The sequence below is a fragment of the Carcharodon carcharias genome, chromosome 18, assembly GCF_017639515.1.
Source record: "Carcharodon carcharias isolate sCarCar2 chromosome 18, sCarCar2.pri, whole genome shotgun sequence".
In the NCBI taxonomy this organism is placed as follows: domain Eukaryota; kingdom Metazoa; phylum Chordata; class Chondrichthyes; order Lamniformes; family Lamnidae; genus Carcharodon; species Carcharodon carcharias.
The window spans coordinates 17,450,907-17,471,246 of NC_054484.1; the positions used below are offsets into that span (position 1 = coordinate 17,450,907).

Consider the following 20,340-nt stretch of genomic DNA (forward strand, 5'->3'; position numbering starts at 1 on the left):
TGTCTCAAACAACAATGTGGAAAAGAAAATTTTCAGCAATTTCTGAAATGGAGTGTGATATTAACTGCAATGTTACTACAGGCCATTTTACTGTAATAAAACTCTCCTGCTATTCTAAGCAGGTTAGACAGCTTCAATTAAGTTTTTCTTTCCACAGAGCTCCCAAACCGGTTGAGTATTCCCACAATTTTGTTTTTATTTCACTGATTAAAAACTCCTAATGTGCACCAATGCTCTGTATTTCCTCAGTATTTTATAAAGAAAAAGATTAGAGATTTAAAAAAAAATCTTTCATGGGATGTGGGTGTTGCTGGTTAGGCCATCATTTGTTGCCCACCTCTAATTGCCCTTGCACCAAGTGGTTTGAGAGACCATTTCAGAGGATAGCTAAGACTCAGCCACAATGCCATGGGTCTGGAATCACATGTAGGCCAGACCAGGTAAGGATGGTACATTTCTTTCCCTAAAGGACATTAGTGAACTAGATGGGTTTCAACAACAATCAATGATAGCTGCCATAATCACCATTACTAAGAGCAGTTGTATATTCCAGGTTTTCTTAATTGAATTCAAATTCCACCAGCTGGCATGATGGAATTTGAACTCATGTCCCCAAGGCATTAGCCTGGGCCTCTGGGTAACTACTCCAATGACATTGCCACTAAGCCACCATCTTCTCCCACTTACTGACAAAATTGTCCATAATTTTAAGGGGTCAGTAGTAGAAACCTTTTTAAACTACCTCGCACAACTTCTTCAATTGCCTCTGTAGTGGTAGTGGTGCTACTGGTGGTATGTTCGGTGGGGTCCTCATACTGGTCCTCATCCTCTTCACCATCCAGATCATCATCATCCTCATCATCAATGTCACTTTCCTCCTCCATAGGTTGTTCTTCAATAACTTTATCACTGAAATGAAGAGCGTGCAAAGTAATTGTTATTGATTGAGGAGTTTAAGAACGTCTTAACATTCTGAAATATCGAGAAGCAAACTGCCCTGTATAATTTATTAAGAGCCAACCTGTGAAACAGAATAGCACCTCACACAATGAATGTGGACAAAAATGAAGATTAGGTCAGGTGCAGCAAGTCCAGAAACCCAAGTATTGCAAAAGGCATAGAAATTTAAATGCTGTGAATGTATATTCCACAGGTATAAATGAGGTGCTCCAAATAGACTAATGCCCGGTTGCTCATTCCTACTTTACATTTTAATCCAAGCAAAATGTAATTCTTCCTTTAATATAAAAATATAGCTGATTAAATTTAATTTGGTTTGGAAAAATGTTGACTAGGGGCCAAGCCAGCATTGTCAAGCCCTCATCTATTTCAGGGTGCTATTTTAAAATAATGAGATCAGGTTGTAAAGAAAACATAAAAGCCATTAAAAGCTCAGCTTTCATAGCATTCCGATTCTCTTCCATCAAGTTCAAATGTTAGACACCAGGTGCGTGGAGAGCAACAGTAGAGTTTTGTAATTTGTTTGAATGATAAATCAATTATTAAGCAGCTGGAGACAAAGCCTTCTTGACCCTACATGTAATATAGAATACCCTTACAGGAAGAAGAGGAGAAAGAGTCGAGTTCCTGTGGCATAGATACACCCACAGTTCTGTTAGGGTGGGAGTTCCAGGTTTCTGACCCAGCAACGAGGGAATGGTGATACAATTCCAAGTCAAGATGGTATGTGCCTTTGAGGGGAACTTGCAAGTGGCAGTGTTCCCATGCGCCTGCTGCCCTTCTCTTCTGAGAGTATTAGGATCACTCCGTTTGGAAAGTTCTGTCGAAAATCTGGCAGACACTGTTCCCACTGTGCACCAGCAGTGAAGAGAGTGAATGTTTAAGGTGGGGGAGGGGAATGTCAATCAATCAAGTAGGCTGTTTTTGAGGTGCATGATTTCCTCTTTATGGAGGAACTGCATTGCAAAACCCAGAACTATTATCTAGAATGTAATTCAAGTGTACCATCAGATCCATCTTAAAAACCTGCACACTTCCATTAGTTCTGGACCTTTATAAATCTTGGCAGGCATCTCAGATTTACCCAACATCCACACAATGAACTGAAGACAGTAACAGTGCAGTCACTACAAAAAATGCAATGCAAGTTGGCATACATGGGTATTCAATTAACTTTTAAGTGTCTTAGAAACAATTCTCCATAAATTGCATTACTTTAACTAAAATCTTTGTGCTTAAGGAATTATAGCATCCTAGATTACCTCAAATGTTAATTGCTATTTTTCCTTCAGGGTAGAATAAATTATGCAGGATGAAAAGTACACATTATTCCACGACCATGAATTGTTTCATTGCCCGCATAATGAGAGTATTCACAGCAGACATATTCTGGAACACAATGCTGGACAAGTGCCAATCGATGGCAAGATCAGTCTCTATGTGCCTGGGCTGCACACACATTTACCATATAACTATTTGCAGATTTCTTATTTACTGTGCTAATGAACATATTTATGCACATTGTGGGGTAATGTCAAAATGGTTAAAATCATAAGATATGAAAGAGCAATGGCAAGTTCTAGCCATAAATCAGGAAGTAGTGCCTGATGTGGTTGAGCTACACTGCCTTCTTGACATCCATCACCCAGAGGATCAAGGGCAGCAGGCGCATGGGATATCCACTGCTGCAAGTACCCCTCCAAGTCACACACCACCCTCATTTGGAAATGCATTCCATTCCTTCAAAGTCGCTGGTTCAAGATCCTGAAATTCCTTCCCTAATAGCACTGTGGTTATACCTACGAGACTTTTTTTTATTCATTTACCGGATGTGAGTGCATTAGCTAGGGCAGCATTTATTGTCTGCTCGCAATTGCCCTTGAGAAGGTTCTGGTGAGCTGCCCTCTTGAACCGCTTCAGTCCCTGTGGTGTAGGTACACCCACAGTGCTGTTAAGGGAGGGAGTTCCAGGATTTTGACCCAGCAACAGTGAAGGAAGGGTGTTATATTTCCAAGTAAGGATGGTGAGTGGCTTGGAGGGGGATCTTCCAGGTGGTGGTGGTCCCATGTGTCTGCTGCCCTTGTTTTTTTTAGATGGTAGCAGTCATGGGTTTGGGATGTACTGCCTAAGGAGGCTTGGCGAGTTTCTGCAGCGCGTCTGGTAGATGGTGCAAAATGCTGCCACTGTACATTGGTGGTGGATAGAGTGAATGTTTGTGGATGAGGTACCAATCAAGTGCGCTGCTTTGCTCTAGATGGTGTCAAGTTTCTTGAGTGTTGGAGTTGCACTCATATGGGCAAGTGGGGAGTATGCCATCACACTCCTGACTTGTGCCTTGAAGATGATGACAGGCTTTGGGGATACAGGTGGTGAGTTACTCGCCACACGATTCCTAGCCTTTGACTGCGCTTGTAGCCACAGTTTTTTTTGGCTGGTCCAGTTGAGTTTCTGATTAATGGTAATCTCCAGGATGTTGATAGTGGGGGATTCAGCGATAGTAATGCCACTGAATGTCAAGGGGCGAATGGTAAGATTCGCTCTTGTTGGAGATGGCCGTTGCCTGCCACTTATGTGGCATGAATGTTACTTGGCACTTGTCAGCCCAAGCCTGGATATCGTCCAGGTTTTGCTGCATTTTGACATGGACTGCTTCAGTATCCGAGGGGTCACAAATGGTGCTGAATATTGTGTAATCATTAGTGAACATCCCCATTTCTGGCCTTATAATGGAAGAAAGATCATTGATGAAAAAGCTGAATATGGCTGAGCCGAGGACACTACCCTGAGGAACTCCTGCAGTGATTCCTGGAATTCAGATGATTGACCTCCAACAACCACAACCATTTTCTTTTGTACTCAGTATGACTCCAACCAGTGGAGAATTTTCCACCTGATTCCCATTGACTCCAGTTTTGCTAGGGCACCTTGATGCCATACTCAGTCAAATGTGGCCTTGATGTCAAGTGTAGTCAATCTCACCCCATCTCTGGAGTTCAACTCTTTTGTCCACGTTTGGACCAAGGCTGTAATGAGGTTGGGAACTGATTGACCCTGGCAGAATCCAAACTGAGCATCAGTGAGCTGGTTACTGCTAAGTGAGCGTCACTTCACAGCACTATTGATGACCCCTTTCACTTTACAGATGATTGAGAGTAGACTGATGGGGCAGTAATTGGCCGGGTTGGATTTGTCCTTCTTTTTGTGTACAGAACAGACCTGGGCAATTTTCCACATTGCCAGATAGATGCTAGTGTTGTGGCTGTACTGGAACAGCTTGGCTAGGGGCGCAGCAAGTTCTGGAGCACAAGCCTTCAGTACTATTGCTGGAATATTGTCAGGACCCATAGCCTTTACTATGTGCCTTTAGCCATTTCCTGATATCATGTGCAGTGAATTGAATTGGCTGAAGACTGGCAGTGATGCTGGGGACCTCAAGAGGAGGCTGTAATGGATCATCCACTTGGCACTTTTGACTGAAGATTGTTGCAAATGGTTCAGCCTTATCTTTTGCACTTATGTGCTAGGCTACTCCATCATTGAGAATGGGTATATTTGTGGAGCCTTTTCCTCCAGTGAGTTGCTTAATTATCCATCACCATTCATGACTGGATGTGGCAGGACTGCAGAGCTTAGATCTGATCCATTGGTAGTGGATTCTCATAGCGCTGTCTATCACTTGCTGCTTATGCTGTTTGGCATGCAAGCAGTCTTGCATTGTAGCTTCACCAAGTTGACACCTCATTTTTAGGTATGCCTGGTGCTGCTCCTGGCATGCCATCCTGCACTGTTCATTGAACTAGGGTTGATCCCCTGGCTTGGTGTAATGGCAGAGTGGGGGACATGCTGGGCCATGTAGTTACAGATCTAGGTTGAGTACAGTTCTATTGCTGCTGCTGATGGCCTATAGCACCTCATGGATGCCAAGTTTTGAGCTGCTAGATCTGTTTGAAATCTATCCTATTTAGCATGGTAGTAGTGCCACACAACACGATGGAGGGTATCCTCAATGTTAAGATGGGACTTCGTCTCCACAAGGACCATGTGACGATCACTCCTATTGATACTGTGATCTGCAGCAGGAAGGTTGATGAGGATGAGGTTAAGTATGTTTTTCCCTCTTGTTGGTTCCCTCACCACCTGCCGCAGACCCAGTCTAGCATTTATGTCCTTTACGACTCGGCCAGCTCGATCTGTGGTGGTGTACTGATGCACTCTTGGTGATGGACATTGAAGTCCTCCACCCAGAGTACATTCTGCACCCTTGCCACCCTCAGTGCTTCCTCCAACTACTGTTCAACTTGCAGGAGTGCTGATTCATCAGCTGAGGGAAGCACGGGACGTGGAAATCAGCAGCAGGTTTCCATGAGACTTCATGGGGTCTGGAGTTGACATTGAGGGCTCCCAGGACAACTCCCTCCTGACTGTGCCACCACCTCTGCTAGGCTGTCCTGCGAGTAGGATAGGACAAACTCAGGGCTGATGATGATGGTGCCTGGGACTCTGTCTGTCAGGAATGATTCCATGAATATGACGGTCATTTCTCTAATTTTTAGAGAAATATTTGTTGCAATCATTTGAGACATCAGTGGCTTAATGCAAACTAATCCTATTTGCTTATGAACACACTGACGCAAAATCTGTTGAATCATCAGTGCATGAGCGATGAAAATGGCTTTAAACTCATGTTGTTCCAAACAAAACATGCGCTAAAAACTTGTTGAATCTTGTTTCCAGTCTTCTTCTGAAATGTTAACTTTGTTTCTCTCTCCACTGATGTTGCCAGACCTGCTGAGTGTTTCCAGCAATTTGTTTTTATTTCAGATTTCCAGCATCTGTAATATTTTGTTTGTATAAAACATTTGCTGAATGCTTGCTGAGGAAATTACTTTCCCTTTGAGACAAAAACATATGCACAACCACAAGGAGGAGAAAGTGCTCGCATTCATGTCGTGGTTTATAGCTAATGAGGTGCTTCTGATGTTTAGTCACTGTTTTAATGCCGGAAATGCACAGCCACATGATAACTTCCAAGTAATAATAACCAGCTGGCGTTTTAGGTGCTGGTTGAGGGTTAAATATTTGTTGAAACCCCAGAGAGTTCTGCCCTATTTTGCTCCAAAGCAGTACCACAGGATCTCTTACATCCACCTGAGGGAGCATATATGACCTAAAATTGAATGTACCATTTGAAAGATGGCACCTCCAAAACTGCAGTGCTCCCTCAGTGCCGCACTGCAGTGGAGGCCTAGATTTTGTGTTCAAATCTCTGGAATGGGACTTGAACCCACAACCTTTTGATTCTGAAGCTGAGCCACAACTAAATTAGCTAAACTGCATCAAAGTCTTTCAGGGCTAATGCCCAAACACAGAGGGCTGACTAGACAAAAGGACACAAAACTAGAGTCTGAAAGAAACATTGGAGTTGAACAATGAAAATTCAATTAGCCTCAGATAAACCTATACTGCAATGGTCATACAAAGGCCTTATTATTTCAAAACCTTTTGCCAAGGAGGACATGCTAATGCAAAATTAATGATATATCCTTAGTTACTTCAAAAGTAGTTTAATTTTTAATGCAACCTTTTATGATCATCAATACCACTTGGATAAGACTCAAGTTTTTGAAAACAGGTTTTATCCAATTGATGCAGAGCACTAATTATGTTACAGATTACATAAAATACCAGTTTTGTTTTAAACTTAATAAAACATTAATCTAGTTTTTCTTAAATTGCTTTTTGCTAATTCACTCCCCTCCTTGAAGGGCATAGTAGCTCACAAAAGTTAACCACTTTCAAATGAAGGCAAAATATGGCGGATGCTAGAAATCTGAAACATAAACAAAAAATGCTGGAAAAACTCAGCAGGTCTGACAACATCTATGGAGAGAAAGCCAGAGTTACTTTCAAATGACACAGAGGGTTAGGGAGTTCATCCAGAAGAGGAAATCACACCCAACTTTGATCCTGCCTAACCCATATATGAACCTATGAGCTAGTGTCAGTGGATAGAAATCTTGTGTTCAAATCTCTCCTGCTGAATTTTTCCCTGGTTGTTGTTTCTCAAAACTTACCTACTACTGACATGAAACTAACTGGCCTGTCATTGCCAGGACTGACCTGACATGAATAAGGATGTCACATTTGTCACTCTCCAATCCTCTGGCATCTCTGGGAAGTTTGGAAGATTATGGCAAGTCCTACCACTATCTCCACTCTGCTACACAACACTACAATGCCTACCCCCAATCAGTACTGCCACCCCACCATCCTTTTTCTCCTTCTCGATCTTTTCTGACCACTTTATATCCTTATAAGTGCCACATCCTCACCATTTTAAAGCCACATTTTCGTTATTACATCATAGCCCAACACTATTTGTGCTTGTAGCTCACCAACCTTGTGCGTTTATATACAGGCGGTGTAATCCTTTCACTGCATTCCACATAGCCCTTTTTAGTCTACTCTCATCTAATACGGAGCTACTCCTTTCTCTAGTACTGCCCAGAACTCTCACTTCATGGTCCTCATTCGTCTTTTCTATATGCTGGTGCCCATCTCCCTGCCAATTTAGTTTAACCTCTCCCCAACCACACTAGTGAACCTACCCACTGGTCACCACACTTTAGAAAGGATGTGAATGTACTTGAGAGGGTACAGAGGCAATTTACCAGAATGACTGCAAGGTGGGGAATTTTAGTTACAAGATTAGGTTGGAAAAGGTGGGGTTGTTCTCCTCGCAGCAAAGGAGATTAAGGGGAGGTTTGATTGAGGTGCACAAGATTATGACAGGTTTAGATAAGGCAGACAATGAAAAACTGCCCCCCTAATGGTACAAGGATTAAGGGATCACAGATTTAAGGTGCTGGGCAAGAGGTGCAGGGGGAATATGAGGGAGAACTGTTTTTGCACAGTGAGTGGTAAGGACCTGGAACCTGCTGCCCATGGGAGTGATGGAACTGGAGATGATAAATGGCTTCAAGAGGAAATTGGGTGGGCACTTGAAGGAAATAAACTTGCAGGGCTATGAGGATTGAACAGGGATGGGACTGACTGGATTGCTTTGTGGGAGAGCCAGCATTAACTTCATGGGCCAAATGGCTTCCTTCTGTGCCATAAATTACTCTATTAACATTGGCTCAAGGAGACTTAATCATAATGCCACTAATGCCATACCAGCTGAGATTAGTTAACAGTGTAGGTTGTGAATCATACTTGGGACCTCCTGGTCCATATGGCTCAGATACTCACTAGATAAACTGCCTGAATAATCAAGAGCCACTGTTTTCTTCCCTTATAACATAAATTTAACATTTCACCTTGAATTTCTAACAGAAAAAAAGGAAAAATCAAATAAAAAGGTTACTTAAATTGCAAAGGATGCCTCTGTATTTAATACAAACATTTCTGTATTTCAGTTTTGTGGTTAACTGTAGTGGGACAGAATTTCAGCAGTTTCTGTTAGCTGGACACAAAAGTTTTGAATGAATGTTTAGATGTAAAATGTTCATGAAGGGATTATAGAAAGCAATGTTAATACGCTTTGCACTCGACTGCTCTGCAGCAATCTTTAGTTTTAAAATCTTGGTTGAATCCCTGCTGCACATGTGCAGGTTAGAAATCAGCAACAATTTACTGATAAGACTGTAACCCAATGGATAAGATATCATAAACTATAATCAAATTGATATTTTAAAGCATCCATTGGTGCTTTAATGCAATGGACAAAATAATCTTAGGTGGAAAATTTAATATTTAATAAATTATAATGGTGTCCAGCCTTAGATATTATTACAATGCTGTTGTATGACTCTAAACCGCTTATCTTCCAAAATGTTGCTTTTTGAAAAACCATTCTTGATCATATTAAGGCCAAGGGATTGCATGCACTCGTTTCACATACAAATACTCTGACGAAATGCTGTTCAATGGTATCAATGTAATTTAAAATATATAAACCTTATTTATCACCTTATGTTCTCATTGAATTGATTAATATTGCCTCATATGAATTTGATTTTGTTGTCCTAAAATGTGGGGAGGTTAAAAAAAATTTAAATGCAACAACATAACCATCACCTGCCGTCTGCGTAGTCAGCATCATCTCCTCCCCACCAGACATCTGAATCCTCTTCATCCATGTCAGAGTCATCAATCTTATCGTTTTCCTCTGGAATAGGGCAGCAAACAAATTCTACTCCACGAAACTCGTCAATTCCACAAGGCAGCAGCATCCCATAGTCATGCAGGTTCATGATCTTGTCACCGCAGGTCTGGGAAGATAAAAAGTAATTAAACAAAGTCTCACACAAACTCACTTGGTCCTGATACTAATAAAAGTTTTTGCCCACATTAGATATTTTCTCTGGTTAAACCTCAAATGAGCTTGTTGATTTCACAAGGGAAAGTATCAGGTTTCTGTTTCATACAATTGTTCCCAGTGGATCCATGGTTTACAAGTAGATAGCAAACCTCTGCTGTGATCTTCCTGAGATTGAGCAAGAAAAGTGCATTTCTTTCTATACATATACACCACAAAAAAGAGTTTTGAATACACAAAAACCTGATTGAGCCACATGAAAATAAAGGGGCATGTTTATAAGGGGTTATAAGGTGGGTGGGGAGAAAAAAGATTAACAAGGTAGGAGGAGGCAAGAAGAGGTTAAAAAGGTACATGTGGAAAGGAATGATACTCAAACCAAAATTCCTACAGCTCAATGAAATGGACTGACTATCAATTGGCTTAAGTGTTGGAGATGGCAGTGGAGCATCAGCATGATGCACCAATTACTCATATTAATAAAATATTAAAAGAAGAACATTTCAGTAATACTGAAAACTCTAAGAGACAAAGAAGCTAAGGTACTGGGCAACCATAGAATCACAGCACAGAAACAGCCCCTTCGGCCCATCATACCTATTAAGCACCTATCTATTCTAATTCTATTTTCCAGCACTTGGTCCGTAGCCCTGTATGCTATGGTGTTTCAAGTGCTCATCTAAATGCTTCTTAAAGGTTGAGGGTTCCTGCTTCTACCACCCCCTCAGGCAGTGTGTTCCAGATTCCAACCACCCTCTGGGTGAAAAAAAATGCTTCCTTGAGTCCCCTCTAAACCTCCTGCCCCTTACCTTAAACCTATGCCCCCTGGTTATTGACAACTCTGCTAAGGGGAAAAGTTTCTTCCTATCTACGCCCCTCATAATTCTATTAAGTCGCCCTTCAGCCTTCTCTGCTCTAAGGAAAACAACCCAATCTTCATAGCTGAAACGCTCCAGCCCAGGCAACATCCTTGTGAATCTCCTCTGCACCCTCTCCAGTGCAATCACATTCTTCCTATAGTGTGACGACCAGATGCCAGATAACCACATGCTAAATAACAGTGCAAGTTGAAATTTGTAATACTGGAAAGACCTGAAGCATACATCTTAACATCTCCATTCTCTCATTTCCCTCATGCTTTTTCTCACACCAGCAAATGTTACAAATAAACATTATAAAATGCTGTGGATTCTGGAGATCTATAAAAATAAAAAATGCTGGAAATACTCAGCATTTTCTATTTTTATTGTACATAATTAAACTTGATGCTGAGACAACAGATTCTCTGAGGCTGGGGAAGTGATGGCTGAACTGAAAAAATTAACAATTTGATACATTTGTCCTGTTTTAAATTTTATTCAAATGAATTTCAAATCTAATGCAGATGCATTCTGAACATTAATATTTGAATCAAGTGTTGTTGTACTTGGTCTGAGTGCACTGATAGTACAAAAAAAACCTCATTGTTTGGTTACATTTTAATGGGCTACACAGAGTGAGAGGAGGGGAATATGGCAAGATAACCTTCAGCCAATTTTATTCAGAAATTACAGTGTGCTCAAAACCACTGAACTCACTAGGAGATTGGCCTATTAGAAGTCAGCCCTGGAGATCCAAGGCTACTATCTGGACAAAGCCCTGAGGTACTCCTGCAGTGATGCCCTGGGATTGAGATGAGCTTTTCCTGATTCCCATTTACTGCAATTTTAGAATGGACTTCAATTTTAGTCTGGCTCTTTGATGCCACCCTTGGTCAAATGCTGCCTTGATGTCAAGGGCAGTCACTCTCAACTCACCCCGAGAATTCAGCTCTTTTGTCCTTGTTTGGACCAAAGCTGTATTGAGGTTTGGAGCCAAATGGCCCTTTCAGAACCCAAACCAAGCATCCATAAGCAAGCGACTGATGGCCAAGTGCTGCTTGATAGCTACTGTTTATGAGACCTTCCATCACTTTGCTCATGATTGAGAGTAGGTTAGTGGGGCAGTAAATTGGCCTGATTGGATCTGTCCTGTTTCTCGTGAATAGGACACTCGGGTAAATGCCTGTGTTATAGACGCTTTGGAACAGTTTGCCTAGGGGTACGGCTAATTCTGTTGCAGAAGTCTTCAGTGCTCCTGCCGGGATGTTGTCAGGGCCCAAAACCTTTGCTGTACCAGTGCCTTCAGCTGTTTCTTTATGTTACGTGGAGTGAATCAAATCGGCAGAAGTCTGACATCTGTGATCCTGGAGACCTCAGGAAAAGACCCAGATGGATCATCCAATCTGCACTTCTGGCTAAGGTGGTTGCAAGCATTTAAGTTTTATCTTTTGTGAAGTGCTCGATTCCACCATCTTGAGGGCAGGGTTGTTTGTGGAGCCTTCTCCTTCAGTTGGTTTAATCGTCCACCACCATTCAAAAGTTGATGCGGCAGGACAGCAGAGTTTTGTTCTGACCTATTGGTTGTGGTATCGGCTAGCTGTGTCTGCTTCCGCTGTTTAGCATGCATGTAATGCTGTGTTGCAGCTTCATCAAATTGGCACCCCATTTTTTTTTTTAGGTATAACTGCTGCTGCTTCAGGCATGATTTCCTCACTGAATCAGAGTTGGTCCCCTGGCTTGATGGTAATGGTAGACTGAGGGATATGCCAGGCCATAAGGATACAGAATGTGGTTGAATACAATTCTACGATTGATGCCCACAGCACCCTTGTGAATACCCAGTTGTTCCATCTGCTCTGAATCTAACCCATTTACTATGGTGGTTGTGCCACACAACACAATGGAGGATGCCCTTAATGTGGAGATGGGACTTTGTTTCTACAAGGATTGTGATGTAGTCACTTCTGCCAATACTGTCTTAGATAGATGCATCTGCAACAGGTAGATTGGTGAGGACAAGTTCAAGTAGATTTTTCCCCTGTTGGTTCTCTCATCACTTGCTGAAGCCCAGTCAGGCATATATGCCCATCAGGGCTCAGCCAGCTGTAAGTCAGAAGTGGTACTACCGAGCCACTCTTAATGATGGACATTAAAGTGGTTCATTCAGAGGACATTCTGTGCCTTTGCTACCCCCTCAGTGCCTCTTCTAAGAAACATTTAAAAAGAGGAAAATCCGATTCCTCAGCCAAGGGAAGGCGGTAGGCGATAATCAGCAGGAGGTCTCCTTGCTATGTTGAGCTGTTACCAGGAGACTTCATAGGATCTGGAGTCAAACGCTGAAGACTCCAGAACCACTCTCTCACAGCTATATGCCTCTGTGAACGAATGTGAAGCCAATGACGAAATGGTTAAAATCAAGGACGCCCCACAGGCCAGAATTTTATGACCGCAGATACCTAGAGGAGTTGTGGGGCTGGATGAAGGTACAGAGATAAAGAGTAAGGCCATGGAGCGATTTCAAAACAAGGATGAGGGTCTGATCAATAAATACAAGACTTATTTTCCCCTTGACCCCTGTAGTCAGCCATCTGTATAGCTCCCACAAAGGACATGAGCATTATAAGCAATTTGACAAACAATGATAGAATTCAAGGCACTGGAAAAAGATATTCCTCATTTAGGATAGAAAAAGAATACAAAGAACTATTTTGGTACCCAATATCCGATTGCTCTGCCAAAATTTCATTTCCATCACAAATACAATCCTTACAATACAAAAACTACATTTAGAATGACTGGCTGATGAAGGGATAAGGAACTTAAAATCACAGATAAATATTTGCTTAGTTACTGGAGGAGCTTTCAGTAAAGTGACTGTACCTCTTTCGCCACAGTGTGCCAGTACAGATGGCTCTCACAGGTGTCCACCTTCTCCCGATGCAGAAACTTGCACTTGTCTGGGACAAGGAGGGCGTCACTTACAAATTCACCAACTGTGTTGAGGGAAGAGGAGAGCTTTAGTGACAAAGCAACTACAACTTCAGAACACAAGTTGCCAAAATTAGACCAACATGGAGCCATGTAACGAAGGAGTTCAGTATCAAACACCAGGACACCAAATTGCAATCACTCGCCTCGCCCTTTTCATTTCCCAACGTGCGCAAATGAAATCCTGCTTACATATTACCCAAAACAACTTCTTCATAAAATTATGTATATCCCAGCTCGTGCCATGTAGGACCATGTGTTTAAAGGGTTGGCAATCACAATTTGAAGATTGAAAGCAGATGACCTTCCCATCACTGAGTTAGCTAAATTACATAAGAGTCAAAACTTTCCTCTCCCCTACGTAATTTAAAAAAAAATTAACTGCAGATATTGTTACTGGAAAATTTACCAAGTCCAAATACCTGAAGGGGCTGAAATCTTGACAGTAGATACAGTTATAAACTTAGGGTAGCACGCTACAGTGGTCAGGCCATTCCAAATATATATACTGAACTAGATAACTAAGCAACCAGGCAAAATCTAGTTTTCTTAAAAAGATATTAAATTTGTTCATAATTGTCTATTTAGTTATCAGAATTGGAGAATTCCTTCAATAGCATCAGGAGGATATATACCACATGAATTTAAGTGCCAGTGTGATGCCAGGTATGTAGGCTGTACGTTCCAGTGACTGGTGGATCGTAACAAACAGCACGTACTTTCAGCTGTTTGCAATAGGCAAAGTGCTGACCATATCCAACCAGCCTGTGCTTGCAAAACTTAAAACATAATGTCCACTGTTAGATGTGATTCCACAATTGGACAACACTTGCTAAACAATCCTGATTGGTTTTCAGTGCAATTCTTGGCACAGTTTAAGATCAATAGTCGGGCTCACTTACACATGCTAGAAGCCACGTATATTTCAACCTGCCTAGTTTGACTTTGAACAATAGCTTGGCAGTTAACTGTTCTCTGCTACATTCTCTATAGCAATGCCTCTATCAGAGTCCACTTGCCAACTAATCAGTACTCTCTTCATAGGAAGTATAAACTGTTGCTCTCTTTACTGATGGTAATCTTGCAATCTGTCCTGATGAGTTCAAGATGAAAAACTTAGACAGCATGTCTCTTTTTTCAGCAATACTCAAGTTCTGTACTTCCAAACGACGATTTAAAAAAAAAAAATGTTACTCTCAACTTCTGTTTTTCCAAAATCGCATCTATCACATGTAGACTTAACTTAAAGGGCTTACGTAGAGAAGAACTGATCTGGAAGTGAAACCATCAGTGTAATGATTAGGGATCATTTATTGTGTTATTGATATTCCTCCTGTTTCTACATTAAACATTTACACTTGTTGATTCACAATAAACTTACATACAACATTCCTGATAACTCAATAGGTAAAATAGACATAGTATCGAATCTCAGATCAGCAAAACTCAAGTGTGGATTGAGATGCTATGACTCTTTTGACCGGGGGGGGAAAAAAAAGAGACATCATCCATTGTTCCCACTGATGACTCAAGGGTGAAAGGATTAAAGTCGAGATCAGATTTAGTGATGATACCTCATGAAAAGCCAGCCAGACCACTGTCAACAGACTGCACAGTGATTGATAGTTTGTGCGCAAGTGCAGTCCACAAGGAATCAGGTCCTTTAGAAGCAGACGACACCTATTTAGAAAGTGAAGCACCACCAAACTACTGAAGCTATAAAACAGGACTCCTTACGTGCCAAACAGCATAAGCAGCAAGTGATAGGCAGAACTAAGCAATCTCATAACCAACAGATCAAATCTAAGCTTTGCAATCCTGCCACATCCAGTCATGAATGGTGGTGGGCAATTAAACAACTCACTGGAGGAGGTGGCTCCACAAATATCCCCATCTTCAATGATGGAGGAGCCCAGGGCAGCAGTGCAAAAGATAAGGCTGAAGCATTCGCAACAATCTTCAGCCAGAAGGGCTGAGTGCCGAGTGCTAGATCCACCTCGGCCTCCTCCGGAAGTCCCCAGCATCACAGATGCCAGTCTTCGGCCAATTCGATTCACTCCATGTGATATCAAGAAACTGCTGAAGGCACTGAATACTGCAAAGGCTATGGGCCTTGACAACATTCTGGCAATAGTACTGAATTCTTGTGCTCCAGAACTTGCTGTGCCCCTAGCCAAGCTGTTCCAGTACAGCTACGACACTGACATCTACCCGGCTATGTGGAAAATTGCCCAGGTATGTCCTGTACACAAAAAGCAGGACAAATCCAACCCGGCCAATTACCGCCCCATCAGTCTACTCTCCATCATCAGTAAAGTAATGGAAGGGGTCATCAACAGTGCTATCAAGCAGCACTTGCTTAACAATAACCTGTTCACTGGCAAGCAACATTCATGTCACACAAGTGTCAGGCAATGACCATCTCCAACAAGAAAGAATCACCATTGCCCCATGATGTTCAATGGCATTGCCATCACCGAATCCCCCATTATCAACATCCTGGGGGTTATCATTGACCAGAAACTGAACTGGACTAGCCATATAAATACTGTTGCTATAAGAGCAGGTCAGAGGCTAGGAATCATGCGACAAGTAACTCGCCTCCTGACTCTCCAAAGCCTACCCACCATCTACAAGGTACAAGTTAGGAATGTAATGGAATATTTCCCACTTGCCTGGATGAGTGCAGCTCCCACAACACTGTAGAAGCTAGACACCATTCAGGACAAAGCAGTTTGCTTGATTGGCACCACATGCACAAACATTCACTCTCTCCACCACCAACGCACAGTAGCAGCAGTGTGTGCCATCTACAAGATGCACTGCAGGAATTCACCAAGGCTTCTTAGACAGCACCTGCCAAACCCACAACCACTACCACCTAGAAGGACAAGGGCAGCAGATTAATGGGAGCACCACCACCTGGAAGTTCCCCTCCAAGTCACTCACCATCTTGACTTAGAAATATATCGCCGTTCCTTCACTGTCGCTAGGTCTAAATCCTGGAACTCCCTTCCTAACAGTACTGTGAATGTACCTACACCACATGGACTACGGCGGTTCAAGAAGGCAGCTCATCGCCTTCTGAAGGGCAACTAGGGATGGGCAATAAATGTTGTCCAGCCAGCAAAGCCTGCATCCCATGAATGAATAAAAAAACTTGGCTCTGTGCACTGCAACCGCAAATCTGTTCAAATTTGTAGATCTGTTGCAGCCAAATGCATCAAAAACTGCAGAACCAAAAGGTTGGGTGAAAGCTTTGAAAATCACAGGAAGTCTTAAAAACAAACCTGGAAGTATATGTTTTAACAGGCATCTAAAACTAATGACTTGTTGCTTCATTCTACTAATCCAAACAGAAAACCCCATATGAGCCTGCACGAAAACATCCCAGATGAATCTTTTAAATTAAGATGGGTCCTGGGTGGTATTAGGGATCAGGTGTTCTACAATTGCCAGCTGCAGGAGTAGCCAACTGCGGTCATCAAAATAACATTATTGGTGTAAAATTTCCTTAAATCTTCAGGTTCAGTTAAGTGTGACATTAATCAGCTGTCAGGTTTCTGTATACTGTTTACAAAAGACTTTCAAAACAGGACATCCTACAAGTTTCATTTTTCATATCAGCCTGAAGAGAATTTGTAGATATTCTGGCAGTTTTGACATGCACAAACTGAAGTATTGGTAGAAGAATTCGAGGGAAATTTAGGAGTATTTCTTTTACCCAGAGGGTAGCAGGGTTCTGGAATGCACTGTCCGAAAGGGTGGTAGCCTCCAGAAACCTTCAACGCATCTAAAAAAAACTCAGACAAGCACTCGGAGTGCTGTAACCTGCAGGGCTATGGATCAAGAGGTGGAAAATGGGATTAGGTTTGATAGCTCTTATTCAGCTGGCATGAACATGATGGGCTGAGTGGCCTTCTTCTGTGCCGTAAGTCTTTGACACAATGAAGTGCAAGTTATTTTCTAATTCTCAATTACAGCTTTGATCTTTTCTTGTATGCTGGGAGTATATTAATGGAAGAAACACTTATCCAACGGTTCCATTGTTTAACACTTTATCTGACAACTTCTAACTAACAATTAACAGGCGGCTACTAGGGAGTTATTTAAAACCACGTAAAGTTTGCATGTTATAACAGATTAAAACAATTGCCTCAATAATCAGTCAATACGTGCACAATTTGCCAAGTGACCTGTGGAAGCAAGTGTGAACCTCCACAATCTATTTTTTCAATTGACAAGAATCAGTTCCAAAGAAAAGACTTGGATGAAAATTTCTGATTTCAGCGTGACTGTCGTGTCCATTGTCTAGAGAACAATTAATAAATTGCCACACTTTGGTGGCTGAGAAATGGCTGAAAGAGGCAATTTACCAGGTTCACAAGGACTTGCCACATAGCTTAAACAGCATAGCTTTGTGATATCTGCAAAGTTCATAGGGTGTCAGAGAAAGGGATGGTGTAAGAGAAGGGTAGAATAGAAAGAATAAAATGCTGCACATTTTTTTCAAGTTACATGAGGCCTTTTCAACTTAACCTTGGCTAGGCTCCTTATACAACTGTTGAGGCTCTTTCCAGACACAATACTTTGCCTGAATAAGAAATTGACTTTAAAAATAGAATATACTAACTATACTGTAGTATAAGTTAGGGAGGGGTAGCACATTTCATAGGCAGGCTTTCTGCACTCTTTGGAGTGGCTCAGCCTGTATTTGTCCTCCCCTTCACCCAGCTCTCACCTGCGGCTCCAAGCAGTTGATAACATGTGCCCTGGTAAACTGCTTCAGTTCAGGTGTAGGTAGCAGTTGGTTCTCCTACCCTCGGCGACATAGGGGATTGTCCCTCACTATAATCCAATTCACATGCAAGTCATGTTCATCATCTTTCTGTCATCCATCATCTATCTCTCACAAGTCCTGTGGCGATGGACACATGATGTAGTATCAGGTGTGGATTCACTGGGAGTTGAAGCTGCAAACCTGCACACAGGCAGCTCATGCCATAGGGTCATTTTTCATTGGAATGAAGCAGAAGTTGTACTTAAGCAGGCCAATTACTGAGCAGCCCTTTACAGGACCACACTGCTCACCTCCCTAGTATGAGGAAGGTGCTAGAAAAGCACTGTCTGCTTCATTTCCCTTGCCAGCAGACCGCAGCTGGCAGGTATCCCACCAATGCAATCAAAAGTCACTCTCAACAAATAGAGGCGACCAATCAGCATTGGTGCAAGGAACATGGACAACACCACAGTTGACTGATCTTGAGAGATGAAACTTCTCACTAGTAGAGAACCGGCTAGGTACAACATGCAGATCTCTGCCCTCCGCGAGACTCGTTTACCTAAGGAGGGTCAACTCAAGGAAATCAGTGCAGGTTACACATGATTTTAGAGTAGCCGTGAAAATTAACAGCACAAAGCTGACATAGGCTTTGCTGTCATGAACCAACTTGTCAGTAAATTGACTTGCCTTCCCAAGGGTGTTAATGATAGTCTGATGGTGCTTAAACTCTCATAGGAACAGGAGAAGGCCATTCAGCTTGTCGAGCCTGCTTTGCCATTCAATTAGCTCAACACCACATCCCACACGATCTCCATATCCCCCGATGTCATCAGAACCATAGAGAAGTTGTGGCGCAGAAAGAGGCCACTCAGCCTGTCATGCCTGTACTGGCCAAAAAAAGATGATAAAGAAACTAGCCGCTCATTTCAATCCCACATCCCAGCACCTGGTCCGCAGCCTTGCAGGTTACAGTGCTTCAGATGCAGTACCTTCTAAATGATTTGAGTGTTTCAGCCTCAACCACTGATTTAGGTGGTGAATTTCAGACGCCCACCAACTTCTGGGTGAAGAAACTTTCCCTCCCCTCGAATCCTTCTACCAATCATCTTAAATCTATGCTCCCTGGTAACTGACCCTTCAGCTAGGGGAAATAAGTCTTTACTATCTACCCTATCTAGGCCTCTCATAATTTTGTACACCTTAATTAGGCCACCCCTCAGCCTCCTCTGTCCTAAGGAAAATAACCCTAGCCTATCCAATCTTTCTTCATAGTTGCAATTTTCAAGCCCTGACAGCATGCTTGTAAATCTTCTCTGTATTCTCTCCAGAGCAATTAAGTCCTTCCTGTAATGTGATGATCAAAACTGTACACAAAATTCCAGCTGTGGCCTAACCAGTGTTTTATACAGTTCCATCATTACATCCCTGTTTTTGTATTCAGTACCTGATCCAATAAAGCATTCCATATGCTTTCTTTACCACCTTATCCACTTCTCCTGCCACCTTCAGGAACCTGTGGACATGCATTGTAAGGTCTCTCATTTCCTCAACCTTTCTCCATATCTTCCCAGTTAATGAGTATTCCCTTGCTTTGTTTGACCTCCCCAAACGCATTACCTCATACTTCTCTGGATTGAATTCCATTTGCCACTTTTCTGCCCACTCAACCAAACCATTGATATAATTCTGGAGACAACAGCTATCTTCTTCATTCTCAACTACTTGGCCAATTTTTGTGTCATCTGCAAATTTCCCAATCAGGTCTTCCACATTTGTGTCCAAATCATCAATACATACAACAAACAGCAAGGGCCCTAACACTGTGCCCTGTGGAACACCACTGGAAACAGTTAGCCTCCAGAAATCTATCGATTTCTGTTTGGGACATGCTCAGTGATTGAGCTTCTATAGCTGTCTGGGGTAGAGAATTCCAAAGATTCACCACCCGCTGAGTGAATAAATTCCTCCTCATCTCAGTCTTAAATGGCCTACCCCTTATCTTGAGATTATGTTTCCTGGTTTTAGGTTCACCAGCCAGTGGAAACCTATTATCTACATCTACCTTGTCACACCTTGTAAAAAGTCTGTAAGTTTCATGCCTTATTCTTTGAAATTCAAGGGAACATAGACCCAGTCGCCCTAGCATCTCCTCATAAGACAACCTCACCACTCTTCCTGCAAGGCACTCATCAGTGTTTACTGCCCTACTGTGACCAACCCTGATGAAGTCAAAGATAAGGACTTCCATTCCTTGAATTTTATTGTGCTGATGTTAGACAAGCTAATCCTCCCTGGTCATTTCAATGTAAGAATTGGTGCAGATCACCAGGCATGCAAAGAGATTATCATAAAATACAGCATTGGCAGTTCTAACAGCAAAGGTCTCCTCTTGCTGAAGATGCGTGCTGAGTGTGAGCTCTTAATTACCA

The 20,340-nt window shown here is 42.2% G+C and overlaps 1 protein-coding gene across 4 annotated transcripts in view; it reads right to left on the minus strand.

Moving 5' to 3' along the window:
- Nucleotides 1-20,340, minus strand: part of LOC121290967 (amyloid-beta A4 protein-like) — a 186,801-nt gene that overhangs the window by 79,592 nt on the left and 86,869 nt on the right. For all 4 annotated transcript variants that reach the window (XM_041212048.1, XM_041212047.1, XM_041212046.1 and 1 more), the window contains exons 4-6: nt 13,021-13,133; nt 9,040-9,233; nt 743-909 (exon numbers count right to left, since the gene is read on the minus strand). In XM_041212048.1, the coding sequence (XP_041067982.1) occupies nt 743-909; nt 9,040-9,233; nt 13,021-13,133 (474 nt within the window). The remainder of the gene's footprint in view (nt 1-742; nt 910-9,039; nt 9,234-13,020; nt 13,134-20,340) is intronic.